The 17,819-nt window shown below is 28.9% G+C and overlaps 2 protein-coding genes across 5 annotated transcripts in view; one reads left to right on the forward strand and one right to left on the reverse strand.

Annotated features, from left to right (window-relative positions):
- Positions 1 to 10,866, reverse strand: part of LOC141532623 (uncharacterized) — a 167,769-nt gene extending 156,903 nt beyond the window's left edge. For both annotated transcript variants that reach the window (XM_074251069.1, XM_074251068.1), the window contains exon 1: positions 10,381 to 10,866. The gene's annotated coding sequence lies outside the window, so the exon portion shown is untranslated. The remainder of the gene's footprint in view (positions 1 to 10,380) is intronic.
- A 4,660-nt stretch (positions 10,867 to 15,526) lies between these two features.
- LOC141532550 (uncharacterized) lies at positions 15,527 to 17,465 on the forward strand. 3 transcript variants are annotated; one of them, XM_074250939.1, is made up of 4 exons: positions 15,527 to 15,899; positions 15,971 to 16,183; positions 16,340 to 16,470; positions 16,560 to 16,750. In XM_074250939.1, exons 1-4 carry the CDS (start codon positions 15,830 to 15,832, stop codon positions 16,608 to 16,610), a joined length of 465 nt encoding a protein of 154 aa, XP_074107040.1. In that variant the 5' UTR covers positions 15,527 to 15,829; the 3' UTR covers positions 16,611 to 16,750. The 3 variants fall into 3 exon arrangements, with proteins under 3 accessions (XP_074107040.1, XP_074107041.1, XP_074107039.1); XM_074250940.1 differs by having other exon boundaries at positions 15,974 to 16,183; XM_074250938.1 differs by lacking the exon at positions 15,527 to 15,899 and having other exon boundaries at positions 16,044 to 16,183; positions 16,560 to 17,465.
- Positions 17,466 to 17,819: the final 354 nt, after the last annotated feature.

The raw sequence follows: 17,819 nt of genomic DNA on the forward strand, positions 1-17,819 counted from the left end.
CTTCAGGCTAAGGTGCATTTTATATATATTCGGCGGATTAAGATGGCCGTTCGATCAAAAATAATATCCAGATAAAACTTAAATTTGATATTTTCATACAGGTCCATAATATAATACAATAAAAGTAAAAGCGCTGGCTTTTAAATTATAATGTTTTTTTTTTTTTTCTTAAATTTTGTTTTATTTTTCTAAAACAAGTTAAGATTTATAAGATTTATGATTTAGAAATGAAGGTGTGTAATACTAATGTAAGAATCTCTTAGGGAATTATTACCCCCGTTATAACCATTGCAAATTTATACTAGTATAGTGGGTATAAGTTTAACAGGCAAGCGACCTCGGCTATAATCGTCCTCGCGTGTATCGTACCACCAGTAGAAGAATAAGAGGCATAGCAGAGCGGAACTCGCCGACTCAGTTTCTTTCTCTCTCTTTCTTTATTTCTTTGTATATGTATGTATATTCACCTAATAGTGCATGCACATACGCCCTAACGTCCGGGGGATGTCAATGACACTCTGTATATGCTACTTTCAGTGCAATAGCAGCTGTTACACACATGTATCTCAACTCATAAAGAAAAGAGATATGACACTAATGCAATGGTGCACGCGACCATAAGACGAGGACAACTTCAACCAAGTCAAGTATCTTTGGGGTTTGGATAGAGGAGAGCTCTAATGGATGAAGATCAGGTAGTACTTCTACTCATTTCATTACTTATCAGTATAAAGTTAAGTCAAGTGCTACATATTTCTATTTACTAGAGCTAACGGTATCTACTGAAAAAAATACTTCTATTGAAAAAATTTTCTTGATAAATATAGAGGAATATATTTTCTTGTCTGGAAAATTGGCGACATTGGTTGAAGTTTTTGTTATTTGATTCAGACAAAGCCATTAATTTGTTTGTCTATCATAAAGAAAGTATACATTGATACACAGAAAGAAAAATTTCTTGACTGGAGAACAAAATTCTTGGCTCAAGAAAATTTTCGGGTGCCTGAAGGAAGACCGAAGTCGTGTTGGCCGAAGTAAAAATTTTTCTTGAAATTCTATTCTTGGTAGAAGTAATTTTTTCTTAATTCAAATAATCATAAGTACTTGATACAATAAATTTTTATATTTGATCAAGATTTTTAGATAATTTAGGGAAGCAGCGCCACCTACTTCAGCTAAGAAAAAAATTTTCTCACCTTGAGAAAATTTTTCTCTTGAATATTTGATACCCATTTTATATTATTTTAGCATGCAATTATACATATTGAATGAACAAAAATGATTTAATATTATTTGATCTTTCCATTTGACACGTTAATCAATAAAAATATTAATGAAAATTTACTTCTATTGAGATATTTAATTTTTTGGAGCAAGAGAGAAATTTTCTCAAAACAAGAAACTTTTTTTGACTTAAATAAATTTTCTTGGATCAAGATACGTATTTCTTACAGCAAGAAAATTAATTTTGTTGGAATAAGTGAAATTTCTTGTCAAAAAAAATTGTTTTTTTCGCTCAAAAAAATAATTAGGAAAAAAAATATTTTCTTGGCTCAAGTGAACCTTTTTTTTCTGTGTATTCTTTTCTCAAAAAATTAATAAATTAAATGGTTCATTTTAACAAGCTCTTAAGGCAAAAAAAATTAGTTTGATAAAAAAAAAATTTTTTTTAATCTAAAAAATCATTTTTAAGAAATTTCTTTTTTTTCAATTAAGCACAAAAAAATTGTGAAACAATTAAAATTCATTTAAACCAAGAGAATTTCCTTGGTTCGAAAATATTTCTGCTCGATTCAAAACAAAAAATTTCTTCAAAATGATCTTAGTTTAAGATTTTTCATCTTGAATTAAGTTAATATCCTTGTCAGTATAATCCTACACTAACCAACTTAGGAAACAAAGAATTGTACCACATCATTTTTGTTACAAATTTATGATTCATCATTTTTCAACAAATGCCGATGACATTTATTGAAAACCATTTTTCTCACTGTTACTGATTTAGTTTTGGCTTTTTACATCTATGAGTTGACTTCATGAGGGTGTTTAATAAAAAATATTAAATGAAATGGAAAAAAAAAATACATGTGGGAATGTATCTGAGCGGTGACGTGTCGATTTAAGTCGTCGAGCTGGTGTGAACTCTGACCGGGAGTATAACTAGGACGTATTAAAGGCACCAGACTCGTGGGACAATTTTCTCATTCAATTCTTAAAGAAGGCAAGGGATAAATTCTCTGAAAGGGCCCAGTCGTAAATCGTATGACCCTGCACCACACACGACATCTCTCGGCGACGTCCTTAGTATTTATCCGCGCAGAAGAAACGAGCAAAGAAGCTTGATTATTTTCTTCTTTAGTCTGTATTCTTTTCTGGTGGTTCATCTTCTCGGTCTTTTTTACTACCCATTTTATTTATTTATTTCCTTATTATTTTTATTTTACATGCTTCGTATCTTATTTTACCCAAGTATTGTAACCGTGCAAAAGGCAAACGCTAAAGTTCGTAACAAATGGACAGCATTAATCTCTTGCACCTCGTGCTACGCGCACGTGGCATCGCATAATTATCCTCCTGGTGGTGTGCGTATGCTAAAGGAAAGAAAGAGGAAGATATATCACATAAAACAACCAACAAGATGAGCACCTTAAATTCATTTTCTGTTTCTTCCCACTCTGCCCTATCTTGACACTCAAAGCGATCACTTTCACGCGTGAACATAAAACTTCTACGTTCGTAAAATCTCCGACAAAATTCCACAGGAGGAAAAAATAAATAACGTGATGTATATGGCATTTAATATTTATAAGGAAGTATTTTTATACTATTTTATGGTATTACCTTTAATTTTATGCCAGTATATTATTAATTTAAATATTTTTTTTAAAGTGTCATAATATTTTTATTTGTTCAAAAATCTTCATTGGATAATCATTATTTAATTTTTTAAATGTTTGATTTAAAATTACATAATAAACTTGGGCGTATGTTCATTGAATTAATAGTTTACTTTTGAAAAAACTTGGCACACTGACTCTATGCGATTATCTCAAATAAACTAAAATATCAATTTTAGTGAAAAAAAAAGTAGCCAGTTAAATGTTTTTAAAATTGAAAATAACATCATTTTGACTCCTTTATTCACAAATAACTTTTTAACAAAAAAAATGTCTCTAAATAGAATTCACAAAACCAACTAACAAAAATTTTTAGTTAATTTTTTATCAGTCTACACTTACTCTCTGAACATTTATGCTTTGAATAAGTTAAAAAATAAACAGATATTTTCGAAATTGCAGACATTTAAAATTTTTAAACTCAGAAAGTTATTTCTGAAATTATATTATCAAATAACTTCTAAATAAAAAGTGGAAGTTTTTTGTTAAAAAGTGAAACTTCAATCGAATTTTTTCTTATAATTATAACAATAAAATCTACTTTTCTATATTATTTTTTTATTCGTAATCTTCACTCTACTGCAAAGTTTTAACAGTTTCATTTTAACGAGTAAGAGCTTCATCACGTTAACTAAATTCACGATTATCCACAGAAAACACATAAAAACATTTCAAATAAACAAAAGTCATTACATATGCATATATATATGCTCATGATAAAAAAAAAAAAAAAAATTGGTAGCTCGCAAAATTAACAAGAATCTAAAACATGATGCTCTATTACTTCCGGCTCGACATTTTATTGATACTTGGCTAACGCAAATGTTAACAAGCATTTTGCGTGTCTATTACTGCAGTATGTTCCTGTCTTATTCAATTAAAAGTATAAACGCTAATGCACAATATGTGAAATAGACAATTATAAAAATATGATTCGATAATATTACAGTGTTGGTAAGAACGGTAAAAACAATAAAAATAAAAGGTTGTATTGATGTGAAATCTTAGTGAAGATTGGCAATGTAAGTTGAGAGAAGATAAAGTTGAGGATAGAAGATTATCGTCGGAGTATTACAAGGAAATGGACGATGTGATCCAGAGACTGGTTTGGACACGCGCGTATGTAACAGTCGCGCGATGCCAGTGCACTCTCGGGTGCATATCCGCAGTGTTGAAGGAGAAAGGAAAGAATAAAAGTGAGACAGAGTGTTGGAAAAAGAAACTAAAGAAGAGATGCCGTAAGTTTGAGAGAAAGAGGAATAGTTTGTACAGGGAAGATATATTTAACCTTCTCGACTACTCGACCAAGGAGGAGTTAAGTTCTTATTCGCTTACAACGCACTTACTCTTGCTTACTTGTCTCTTCCTATTCTGTATGATTTAAATAAATGCAAGTGGTTCACAAATTTAATGCTGGTTATTGTTTTTTACTCCCCAACGAATTTAATCTCGTCTTATTCCCTCAGAGGCATAAAAAGATTCGCTGAAAAATTCACTATGCACAACGATCTACAAAATAAAAAATCAAGATGAAAATGAAGAGGAAGAATAAGATTTAAAGAAGAAAGAGTTAAAGACAGGATGACTCATGGGCTTGGTGGATTTAGGGAGAAAATAACTTAAATGCCAGATTCTTTGTGTCGTCGAGATAAAGATAGAGAATGAAATGAAAATAAGAAGAATAATTGGCATGAGTTGAGTTCAATAAAATAAAAAATAAAAAAAAAGGATATAATTTAACTTGTCATCATCGAATGTACCGTTTGTCTTATCGTTTGCTACTTTGTTTATAAACAATAACAATAATAATAACTTTATTTAGAAGTTAAAAAGTAAATTTACACTTTTATACATTTTATTGTTGATTTACTTTTGATTTAAGAATTGCAACGTGAACTTAATAATAATAGACATTCACAAAAGCAACAGATTGTCTTTTTAAAGATTCCTTAAAGTTGTGAGACAAGAAGAAAACGAGTTAGCTAAGTGGTATAAGTGGTATACGTGTCGAGTGGTTGACCACATTGGTAGGAAGTGGATGGCACTCAGCCTGATAAGAGACAACTACTTGGAGGTTACAAACGGACATAGTAATTTTATGGTAAATAAGTGCGAGCTCCTAATATAACGTGACAACACTACTACGGTATTATATTTAGAATAATCTAGTCTGGAATGTACGTACATCTTCGTTAGTATCGGCATTGTCTCTATACTGAGTAAATAAAAAAAAAAAAAAAATGAGTAAAGTGAAGACGATAAGTAAGATGAGGGTAATAATTAACGATGACACCCGTCCATTATGAAGACGAAGAACATCTAATCGAGCCAACTAGATCTACACAGTATAAATAGTAACACAATGTTATTAGAGCGCCTAAATAATACAGTAGTTTCATTGATTTTTAGTTTTTTTTTTTGCACTTTTCAACGCTCAGAGTTTGAGATTGTGTTTTCAACCGGTTGTCTTCAGAATAATTTTCTTGGATCAAAAAGATTTTTTTTTTTTTCAAATAGTTTTTTTTTTTAGCCTACACAGAAAGAAAGAAAATCTTTCTTTCTGCGTAGAAAGATTTTCTAGCGTAAATTTTCTTAAATCAAGAAAATCTTAAGGAAGATTGAAAATTTCTTAAACGAAGTTAAATTTTTTTAAGCCAAGAAAATTTCTTCTTGCTCCAAAATAACTTCGGTCTTCCTTACAATTTTTTTAGTTCAAGAAATTTTTTTTTTCTATGTAGTAATTAGTTTTTAATGAAAAATTTGTTGTTTTGATTTTTAAGCGGTCAATAATTACAATTACTTTATCAGATAACAAAAAAAATGTACAAAGATACAAGGAGTTAGAGTAAAATAAAATGACTCATGAAAGAAAGTAGATAATTCACATTGATGCCCGGAAGATTATTCCAAGTTTCTCTGCTGACAGCCTTGAAATGTAGGAGATTTTTTAAAAGACTTTGAGGAGGAAGGTTTTTGCATAAGCAAGATAGAGATAAAATCGCCACGTGTGTGATAAACAAAATGTATGAAGTAGTGTAGGAAGAAACCACAAAGTTTTATTTTATTTAAAGACGTTCCATCCAGATGAGAAGAGAATTAGATTTAAATGGCATGTTATGTATATAAGATGAATACATCTTATAGGATGGTGCGTGAGTTTTAGTTAGTAGTTGGGGACATGACAAAACAGAAAAAAGTCCTATTTATGTTACATTAGTCGCTAATAGAAGTTTCTGTATATATAGTAGTAGAATATATTTTCAAGGTGAAGTAATCTTGTGGATTTACTTCTGTCGTGACGAATTCACTATACAATTTTCAGCCATCAGGCTCATATATACAATTTATTTTTACTGGTACATTATCTTTTTTATTCGTCCTACAATACTTATTTATAAATCTTAAATCATTATTCATACTCCTTTTTATCTTGTAATAATATAAAAATAATCAAAAACAAAAAATTACCGTTTAAGTTTTTAAAATAATAAAAATAATTTAATAGCTAAAAATAAAAGCCGTAATTGAAGATTATTTTTATACATAATATCAATGTCAAGTGCCAGTAAAAGTTATAAAAAAAAAACCCGCTAATGGAGTAAATATATATTTCAAGGATTATTAATAATGGTAATATCAATAATGAGGATTTTAAATTTGTAACAAAAAAAAAAGAGAAGTAAAGAAATTAATAACCGAGAACCCAATTACTATTGCAGGCTCTAAAAGATAATAATGTCTTCGTTTACGTTACTCTTACTTGACAGCCATGCTCTACATACTGTCATTAATATAAAGAACATTATCATGAATAAAATATTGAGCATTGACATGAAATTTAATTTTAGCCAAACGATTAATTCATTTGCATAAAATACCGTTGATAAAAGATTCAAATACGAAAATGGTTTTTATTTTAATTTTAGCTAAGTCAACAGTGATTGAAATTCAATCGGTATTATCAAATGTCACGCATGACAGAGAAAATCAAACATATACTGTAGCAGCACAGAAGAATTTGATTAATGATAGGAATAATATTTGTGATCAAAGAGAGACACATTTTCGATACCGTAACATTAAATAAAATTATTCACCAAAAAATCAATCGCAAAATATGTTTTAGCATACTTTAATGTTATCATTTAATCTCCGGGTTAAATTTACCCTAATTCGGTCACATTATATGACGACAATGTAATCTATTACTATAAAATACTTTGACGTAAGATACAATCGATTTTGTCGAGCCATGCGCATCTTCTGAAACTTCTCCTATTATTTTGTTTGTCATTTATATTTATACCCATACATATATAATGTGTACAAGGTTTTTGTGCTATATATAAGCATGGGCTTATACCGAACTATGAAGGCGATGTTAGTGGCAATAATATAGTATTAAGAGCAATAAAGGGGTGACTAGAAACTTCTGAGGGAAATACAAGACCAAATGAAACTAAAACTTGAGACGATTCATTGGACGAGTACAGACAATAGAAGAATTACTCTCAAAGGGGTGCTGATACTCTCTTGGGCGTGATGAGAGGTGCGCTGCGGATATTGCAGTCTCCGGAGGTGTCGAGGGACACTCCTTATGTACAAACGTGGGACACTAATTGAGCAACTATTGAAATACGAAATATCCTTCAATGGTAAATTGATAATATAATTTTAATGAAAGTTTTTATAAACTACCAATTCTTAATATATTCTGATTGGAAAATTAACTTCATTTGAAAGAAATGAAATTGGACCAAGAAAATTGTTTTAAAGAAAATCGATTGTCTTTAGAAACTCAAGAATTCATCCTCTTGGTTTACAACAGATTCTTTTAACTAAGATTTTGGCATTTACTAGCGACAAGCTATTGTAGCTTTATTTAAAAGTATGTTATCTAAAGATTCAATCAAAATTTAATCAAATTTTTCAATCAAGGAAGTTTTATTTTACCGAAAATAACTTTGTTTTACTTCAATACCTTCATATTATTGTTATAACTAGTATACCTTCTTAGTTCAAAATTTTATCAGCATTTAAAAATTTTTTTATTACATTTTTATTACAGAGAAGTAGAAGTGACACTTTAAACAACTCGAGATTAATATTACTGATTAGCTTAATTCGAGAGAAAGAAATTCTTCGAAAAAACAGACCGATAAAAAAAGCTTAAACCAAAAAAAGAATTTTGAAAAATTTCATTGTCTTAAATCAAACAAAAGTTTATGAGTCAAGCTGATGTCATTCAAACTAATAGAAAATTTCTTAGTTTAATGACTTTTTTGCTCAATTCTTGATGTAAGATGATCTAATTCTTCAAAACAATTTTCTTGGTTTACGACTTGTATTTTTTAATCAATTTAATTGCTTTTATTAGTGCATACATGTAGCCAATTTTTTGAACACTGAAGCATTTTAATGAAGAATAAAATTTTTAAATGGTTAATTTTATCTGCTCTTCATCGGAAAGCTCCAACTAAATGATTAAAAAATTAATTTTTTTAATCACAAAAGATAAATTTTGGAAATAATATTTCAATGTAGAAGAAAATAATTATTTTTTTAAATTAAAATGAACAGATTATTTTCTGCTGAATGTTGTTTAGCTTATAAGTTTTTTCCGATCAGATTTTCAGATTTATGCCTGTTTATGAGTTGAAATATGTACATAAACTTCGTTATTTTTTTGGTGAGTCAACAGTTTTACAATAATATCGATTGTCGTACTGCGACATTCGATGTTGGGGTTGGCACTGGTCGAAGCAAGCGTTTCCAACGACAAGGCATCAAATTTTCCATCTCCCTTCTTTCATAACATTGTCACACACCACTCAACGGTTAAAGCTGCTAGTAATTTGATTGGAGTGGTACTCAATACCCAAGTATGTATAACAAAACAACCCAAACTAAAGCCATTCACATTTGCTATTTGTAAATTCGTAACTTTAACAACCCTCATTTATACATCAATGTATTATATGAATGCTTCCGAAAACGACAAAAGCCTTCTTGTTCTGGCTTTCAGAACCCATATAATTACCACTAGAAATTTAGCATAAATAATTATACAGTAATAAGTATGTTTGACGAACGGTTTCACCACTCAATATATCATTATACATATTATACATATCAATTAACAAGAAAAGTACCCATACATTTTTTTATTTTTTTTTTTTTTTCAACTAAATTTTCTGCTGCATTTATTCCTTTATCACTGATAATAAGAGAGTAGAGAGTAAATCGTATTTTAAATTTTAGACCTTCGTGATTAACAACGGAAGTTCCAAGATAAACTAGTATATAATATAACTGTACCCGTAAAGCTAAATTTCTTGTTTATTTTTAAAAGTCATGTTTAATTTTTATACTTTTGTTGATCCTGATGTTCCTATTAAACACCGTAAAATAACTATAATTTAATCGTACAGTTTTTTCATGCATACTCATACTAATTTCACTTCTTTTCATCGTCTGCCGATGGAATGTATTTTTAAAAAAAAGAACCTAAATTAAATAAAAATAAAATAAACAAAAACTATCACGCAAATCCATACACCGTACACGCTAACAAATTACTAAATAATTATATTCTGAATAATTACAAATTATAATGTTATGCTCTCTAGATATTTTCACATCTGAACATCAAATGATAAAATCATTGTCATTCATTTTTTGTAATTGATGTGTACTCAAAAAAAAAAAAAAAAATCTAAAAACTGAACGCTTACACTGACGAGTTACATTTTAGACCACAAGATTACCTAACTTAAAAATTCATTGTATTACACAAACCTTAACATAATTTAAATTGTCTGTACAATAAAATAAAATACGGATATAAACAATTGATTTGCTCACAAATATAAAGATATAAAATTAAATACGTCGTCAAAGGCGTCAAGCATTTGGTTGTAAGTCATGCGAATCAATACACACTCACTGGACTCGAGTTTATATGCAATCATTTATGTTATACAGTTTCATATAAATATCACTTTCCACCCGTTTTCTTTGGGTGACTCGACCACACGTATATCAATATATATTTATATATAATATAATGTATTACATATAATATAATAATGTTGATATGTGTACGTGTGTTGAAATTCAAAGCAGGCAGGTTGAAATACACTGCACTCCACGCGTCAGAAAACACACATTTGTTTTTACTTTTTCAACAAATGTTTAATTTTTAATAAACTTTTTTCGTCCATACCTGCGGTGCAGCGTTTATATTAACTGTAAAAATTTTAGTGTTAATAATTATTGATATTGGGTTTGAACAATCTAATCGTATATAAACATAAGTATACTATTTAGTACTTACATGTAAAGTCTCATCACCCATCACTCATCACAAATTTTTGTTGTGGTTTTGTTTACATTTAAAAATCCCGCGCTTTTGCGGAACCATTTAAATTTAAATTCTCATTTCAATGGTTGTAATATAAAATATAAAATATAAAATACTCACCATGCAGACGATTTTTCTGACGTTTCAAAGTGTCACTAAACTCCAATATTATTTGAATATGATATGAACAGCAAGTTCACACAAAGATGTGGTTATCCAATGAATGATGTTGAACAAAACCAGATCATAAAAATCCAAATAAAAGTATGTACTGATTAAATATAAACGGGTTTTTTTTTTTTTTTTTTATGTGAATCAAAAATCAATATTGATAATTGAAGCGAATAACACACATTTTCACAATAAAACTATTTTTTAAACAAAGTTTTAACGATTACAGAAAAAAGTAATATTAATACTCAATAAAATAAAATAAAAAGCACGAGAAAAATAACAGAGGGAAAATTGAATATATTACTGTCTAAAAAAGAAAGACGAGTAGTCACGAACGTGAAAAATAGTCGGGGATAAAAAACGAAGTTATTACACGACACAAAAGAAAGCGAGTATCATACACCCAAGAAAATACCGCACGGGGTTCAGCGGCCGACTGAGAGGACGCAGTTGCCGTTCGTCCGCCATAAGCCATAAGACTCTCGTGTACTCTCGCGGTCATGCCGCCATAGCCTCCATTGCCCCCTCGTGGGTTTTACTCGACACTCAGAAGCCCCCACCAACCTTCCATCCAGACAAAGCCATTGCGCGCGCAATCCCGCATTTTTTTTTTCTTGACAACGCTCCACAACTAAACTTACTCTGTTACTTATACACTTACAAACAACTAAATATAAATATATATTAATATAACTTCACTTTTTACTTCATATTCTTCTTTGTCGTACATAAATACTTCATGATCGCTTCTTTTCAACGAAAGCGTAATCCTTTTTCCACTTCACTTAGCTTCGTTACATTAAAATTTATTCTTGGATCTTATTTTACACTGGCTTTTATTTTATTTGCATCTCCTTTCCCTTTTCTTTTTATTATATGTTATAATATGATGAAATGCACTTATATATATCCGCGACAGACTCTTTTATTTCCAATCGCGAAGACTACACTCTAATTTCAGTCATTCAAAGTTTTACTTTTATTTAATACTATTCGAGCGAATAAATAAACAAATCGTAAACTAAATATTCAACATTACATAAAAGAAAATATCGTAAAAACTTACACTCATCAATTTTGTTTATTTTTTTGCAACATAATTTGAAACTAAATAATGACCATCACAATACTTGAGATAATAATTTTGTAATCAATTATTTAATTATCCAAAGTTTTTCTTCATTAAAATTTCTTCAATAAGGTTTCCACATTTCAAACTATTTAATTGGATATAATATGTCTCAACATTTTTTACTATTACAAAAAATCAACAATAAAACGTTGATTTTATTGAGAAAACATTTTATAATAATTACTTCTGTAATTTTTAACTTCTCGCTAAGAAAATCGAAAATTTTCAAAAATCGGGAAGTTATTGTTTTTTTTTCTAATTCTACTTATGGAATTTAAAAAAAAAAATTCAAAATTTTAACTTATTTGTTTAAGAAGCCTTTAATTGTCAGATGTCTGTTAAATGAAGTATCATTATTGAATTACTTCGAGCTCAAAAATGTAATTTATATGTTATTTTGAGTCATTTTTTATAAGATATTTATTAATATTTCAAGAATACAGAAAAAAAAAGTCAAAAAATTCAAAAAGTTAGCAGGTCATAAAGTGAGAGGTTTCAAAAAATTGGCACGCGACTATATCCACAATTTCAAGCCTCCTAGCAATCTAAAAAAAACAAAAATTTAGTTTTCTTAGCGGAAAGTGCTGCTACCATTAAAATTAAAAAATAAAAAATTGAAAAAAAATTTTTTTTTACAAAATAGCAACTGTCTGAAAAAAAAAATTAATTTTTGTACCACTTTTGTTGAGTTTTCCAAATTTTTTAAAAATAGCAAACATTGAAATTTGGGGATGATGATAACTTATGCGGCAGAGAAGTCTATAAAGAAGACAGACAAAATTTCAAGTAATTCATTTCGGTAAAACTTAAGAAATCGTGGGTATCGTTGTAAAAAAGACCCTTCTAAGAAAAGCGCGCTTAAAGTTTCGCGTAAAGTTTCTCGCTGAGCTGGTTAGGATGCCACGTCAGAAAATCAGCTATACTTCCGAAAATGATTTGAATTCTCTAAAATTCTCCTGAAGATATATTCTTTGAATAAGCTTTGAAAATATGAAAAGAAAAAAATCAATTTTTTTTAATTTCTAGACCAGAATACTCTCTTAAAACTTCTAATTTTTACTATTTTAAGTCTACTTAACTTTGACTAAACTTGCCCTTTGATAATTCGATTGATTTTACTCTAATTTTTTATACACTGATAAAAAAATTAACTTGACTCAAGAGCTAAAATCTTGAATCAAGAATACCATTTTAAAGAAAATGATTTTCTTGAGTCAAGATAATAAATTATTGAGTTAAGAAATTATTCTTGGTCTAAGAAAATTTTATTGTTTCAAGAATTTGGTATTCTTGGTTCAAGATTTTGGCTCTTGAATCAAGTTAATTTTTTTATAAGTGTATAAAAGTTAGTCCTTTTTATTTATGCAATGCGTTCATACTCTTGCAATATCTTGTTAAATATGAAAGAAAAATATCTTTAGTACAGCTTTCAATTCCCTACAAAAATATGAATTGTACTAGATGGTAAATTGTCTGTATGAGAATATACAAAATGCTAAAGTTTAAAAAAATTTTTTCCCATTTTATTAAAATGAAAAATGAAAAATTTTGATTCACAGCCTCTTAATATCAATGTTATAAGAGCTCTAATGTTGACAAGGTCTTTATTTTGGCATCTTCTGACGAGGTTTCATGTTCATTATAAAAATCAAAATTTATGTGTAAAACAGTTACTTTGCAATATAACTCAAGCAAATCTCTAGATATTTATGAAGGTTTTTACAACTTTCTCGCCTCTATCTTCCAAGGATATAAATTTGGTTGTTGTTTATAGAATACCATTAAAATTTTATTCGCTATTCTTGTTATTTTTTAATGCTTTTTTCTAATTACAATTTATTGTGACTTGAAACTATATACTCAGTTAACTTACCTTTGGTTTGCTGAACAAAATTTGAAGTTTACTAATTACAAATCGTTAAAAAATAATGTGTATGTTATTTCGTCATCGTTATTGTAACAGGGCCAGGCCACACGATATAAAATTTAATGTGTAGTTAAAAAAACTATTATCCTTAAAACTATCGACAAATTTTATTACCTTCAGCTCGTTTAAACGATTGTACGTTAAGCTTCATAGCTACAAACGGTAAATAAGATGGCCGATAATTTATCTTACATAAAAACGGAGCGATAATAAAAGTAACAATACTAGCGATTACATAACACTCGCCAATGCAACATAATATTTCTGGTATGACAATTTTGCACTTAAATATGCGTGGGTAACTAAAAACTCTGAAAATTAAATTAATAAATATGACAAGTTTTGTGAATGTCGTTCAGATTCTTCTATGTTTGATATAATTTACTACTTATAATAAAACCTAAGGGAGTTTCCCTGTGTAATGAATTTAAGAAGTTGAATTTCTTTTTTTGTATAAATTGCATAAATAAACCATAAATCTTGAAAGCTTTTTTTTTTTAAGTGTCTGCCAACAATGTAATTTTAAATATTATCAAATGATTCTGGGTTACTCTATACATTTAAGCTAACAGATTAAAACGTTTTCTTTTTATTAACTTTTTCGATACGCCACGATCAGCCAAAATCGTGGAGAAATTAAGCGTACTTCTTCTTGAATCAGGTGTGTCTTCATAACAGAAAAAGGTACGTTCTAATGAAGATTTTCACTTGAAATTTTACATACTTCAAAATTTAGAAATTAACAAGTGATAACAATTGAGTTTTAAAACTCAAAGTTCTATATTTTCATTAATCGTCAAAAAAATTACCAAAAAACAGAATTTTTCGATCGTAAAGCACTCTCTAATGATTTGCATTAAAAGTCGGGCAATATTTAATAAACAGACTGTCACACCAGAAAACCTCCTTAAATCGCCATACACAGAAAGAAAAAGTCTTGAGTCAAGCTTAAATTTTCTTAAATCAAGAAAATCTTAAGGAAGACTGAAAATTTCTTGAATGAAGTTAAAATTTTTTGAACGAAGTTAAATTTTTTTAAGCCAAGAAAATTTCTTCTTGCTCCAAAATAACTTCAGTCTTCCTTATAATTTTCTTGGTTCAAGAAATTTTTTTTTTCTGTGTAGATATCTTTTTTTTTTAATTTTTTTTTTTTTGGCACATGTATGTTTACCGAAACATTAGCTAAAACATCTTGACTCCCAATGAACTTTAGTTAATTAAAATTTTTAACTATAGCTTTATAATTATCACAATTTGATTATGATAACTTTTATTAAAAAACAAATTAGTTAATTTAGTTTAATTAGTTAATTTAGGTAATAATTAGTTAACTAGCTAAGCAGCATTTACTGCAGTTAATACTCAGACGGGTGACCGCTTAGTCAGTGCTGGCAAGCACATATCTGTAAGCTAGGAGAGAGGACCAACGTTTTGGTAATCGAAGAGTTTCTTGTCGATTCGCGTGAGCTTAGCCCTGCTCCAATTGTACTGGCATAGATTTTTTCTGTAGTTTCCCTATGCTATTGTCCTTAAAATTTGGGAAAAGGTGAAGAAACAGAGCAAATGCTGTACAAAAAGCTCAGTCCGGTCCACAGCCGTCACAAAAAAGGCAGTAACTAAGCAAAATGAAAAGGCTTAGGGTGTAAAAGGACTTGAATCGCCTGTACACTAGAAACCCATGATACTACTAGTTTATTTATTGAAAAAATATACTATGTGTATAATTAATACAGGAATATAACGGATAAAGTTATCTAGAGTGCATGAATTATTCCAAAAATAAATTTTAACAAAAAAACAAACATAGAACAGATGAAAAATTTTTTGTAAAAATAATTGGAGACTAAACATGACAAAAATGGATAAATTAGTCACATTGTAAATGTATATTTTTCATTTTCTAGATTCAATTAGATTAAAAATGTGTTGGACTCATTTAAACAAAAAACTTTGTTTTATTATTAATCATAACTTATCTCTCATACACGGAAAAAAGAAAAATAGAAAAATTATTACAGTATAAAATATAACGTGGCGCTTCGTGATGAAAACTGGAAAAATTTGAAAAATACTATTTTAGAAAGTACTACTGGATGGCTTTGAATTAAAGAAATATTTCTTCACTGCGAAATCAATAAAAAAAAAAAAAAAAGAAAACGATGAGATATTAATAAGCATATCAAAAACATAATTGTTAATAAGTTAGAGTGACGTATCTTGACGTTATAATTATTACCAGGTTATTTACAATAAGGTGTTGATAAATTCTGAAGACTTGTGCCGGCTTACAGAACAATCGAGAACTTACACAGTACATTTTACCTATTTCATACCAAATGTGTACCATTTTAAAGTATTTAACTATTATATTTTTTTTAATCAAAACCAATGATATTTTAGCTCAAGGTAAGTAGATATTATTTTTATTTATTCATATTAATTAAATTTTTTCTCAATTGGATAAATTTTTGTTTAAGAAGATGCTGATGATGAAACTCCTGATATAATAGCCACTTTCCGAGGACCTTTTGAGGATTCATTGCAATATTCAAAGGGTGGTGCAGGAATATGCTCAGCTACTATATCCTGTGATTTACTACAAAGTCCAATAAAAATGTTTAAATTAGCTTACAAAGAATTTAAAGCTATTTACAAGAACCAATGCTCACACACAAATTTAACGCAACCAGGTATTATTGATAATGAGTTACTTATGTTTGTTGGATTTATTCTAATTCAATATGTTTAACTAACTAACTAAACAGAGTAATAATTTAATTAATTAGAGTAGAAAATGAAGTTTAATAAGAAATTAACAAAAAATGATCATGTTTTTCTTCAAACAGAAAGGCTACAAGAAATCGAACAGCACAAAGACAGCATTACCATATTGTCTGAGAACTATACAAACATCGAAAAACCACCAGAATCAGATGGAGCCAATGAATTGGATAACAACAACGTCCGGAGAGTATTGGTTATACATTTAAATTAATAATTAAATAATTAAATTTAACTTATTTTTTTTTTAAATCACATTATTTTTTAGAATGATATTTGTTACAGGCCAGTTTCTCGAAACGACCTTGCCTCCACCGATCCCCCAACAACAATTGAAATAACGTCAACTATCGAAGAAATAACATCGACAATAGAAACAACCGTAGAAACAACGATAGAAACCACCATAGAGACAACCTTAGAAATAACAACATCAACATCGACAACTATTACTACAACAACTACAACTACGACAACTACAACTACAACAACAACTACAACTACAACTATAACTACAACTATAACTACAACTACAGTTACAACTACAACCCCTGCAACAACTATTACATGGGATAGACCGCATATTGAAGAGATAACAACACCACCACCACCACCACCAAAGTCCGAACCATTGGGAGGGCCATTTAACTTTATATTCAAACCTTTTTTTAACATCAATTATTCTAGGCCTAATATATTCAGCCCTCAGACAAATATTAATTATGCTAACGACATAAATAATACTAAAGTTGTTAAATTTGATCAAAAATACAAAGTTGAAAACAAAGAGAGAAAAAAGAAATTGAAAAAGAAGAAAGCTAAAAAATATAACAAACCTAAAAAAACAACCCCCGCCCCACCAGCTGAAACGCAACCACCCCAGCATCATCATCATAAACCTCATCATCATCATCATCATCATCATCATCGAGGTCCTCTGAGACTTTTAAAGTATTTACTCAGAAAAAAAATGCTTTTACTGAAAAAAAAGAAGAGATTTTTCAGAAAACTTTTCTGGTGGGGCAGACGACGTTTTTTCCGCAGGAAAAATAATTTCTATAACTTACATGTATTTCAAAAAAGAAGATACTTGTTTGTGGAAATAAGCAGTAGTTGATTGTAAAATACAATGTTTTTTTTATTGTTTATAAAATGGATATTTATTATTAATAAATTCAAAATAATAATGTGCTGAATTAAATCATACAATTAAAAAAAAAATAAAAAAAAAAAAAAAACAATTTTTGTTTTTATTTCTAAACTTATTTTTCTACTATTTAAGTATTATTTGTTGATCATCGTAAAAAAAAGTTGAAAATATCATTTTGACTCAACTCAAAAAATTGAATAATTAAAAAAAAAAAAACTTTACTCAATTCTTGCACTACTCGATACTAACTTTACTCAACGCTAAGTTTACTCAATACCGACTGTATTTAATGAAATCTTTACTCAATGCTCTAGATCCGGCGGTGGTCAAATTTTGGACAGTAACTGCCGAAATTACAAAACTAGAAAAATTACTTGCGTCAGCGATTGGAAAAA

Source organism: Cotesia typhae, unplaced genomic scaffold, assembly GCF_013202065.1.
Source record: "Cotesia typhae breed Kobodo isofemale line unplaced genomic scaffold, CoteBio_Ctyphae contig_65, whole genome shotgun sequence".
NCBI classification, from domain to species: domain Eukaryota; kingdom Metazoa; phylum Arthropoda; class Insecta; order Hymenoptera; family Braconidae; genus Cotesia; species Cotesia typhae.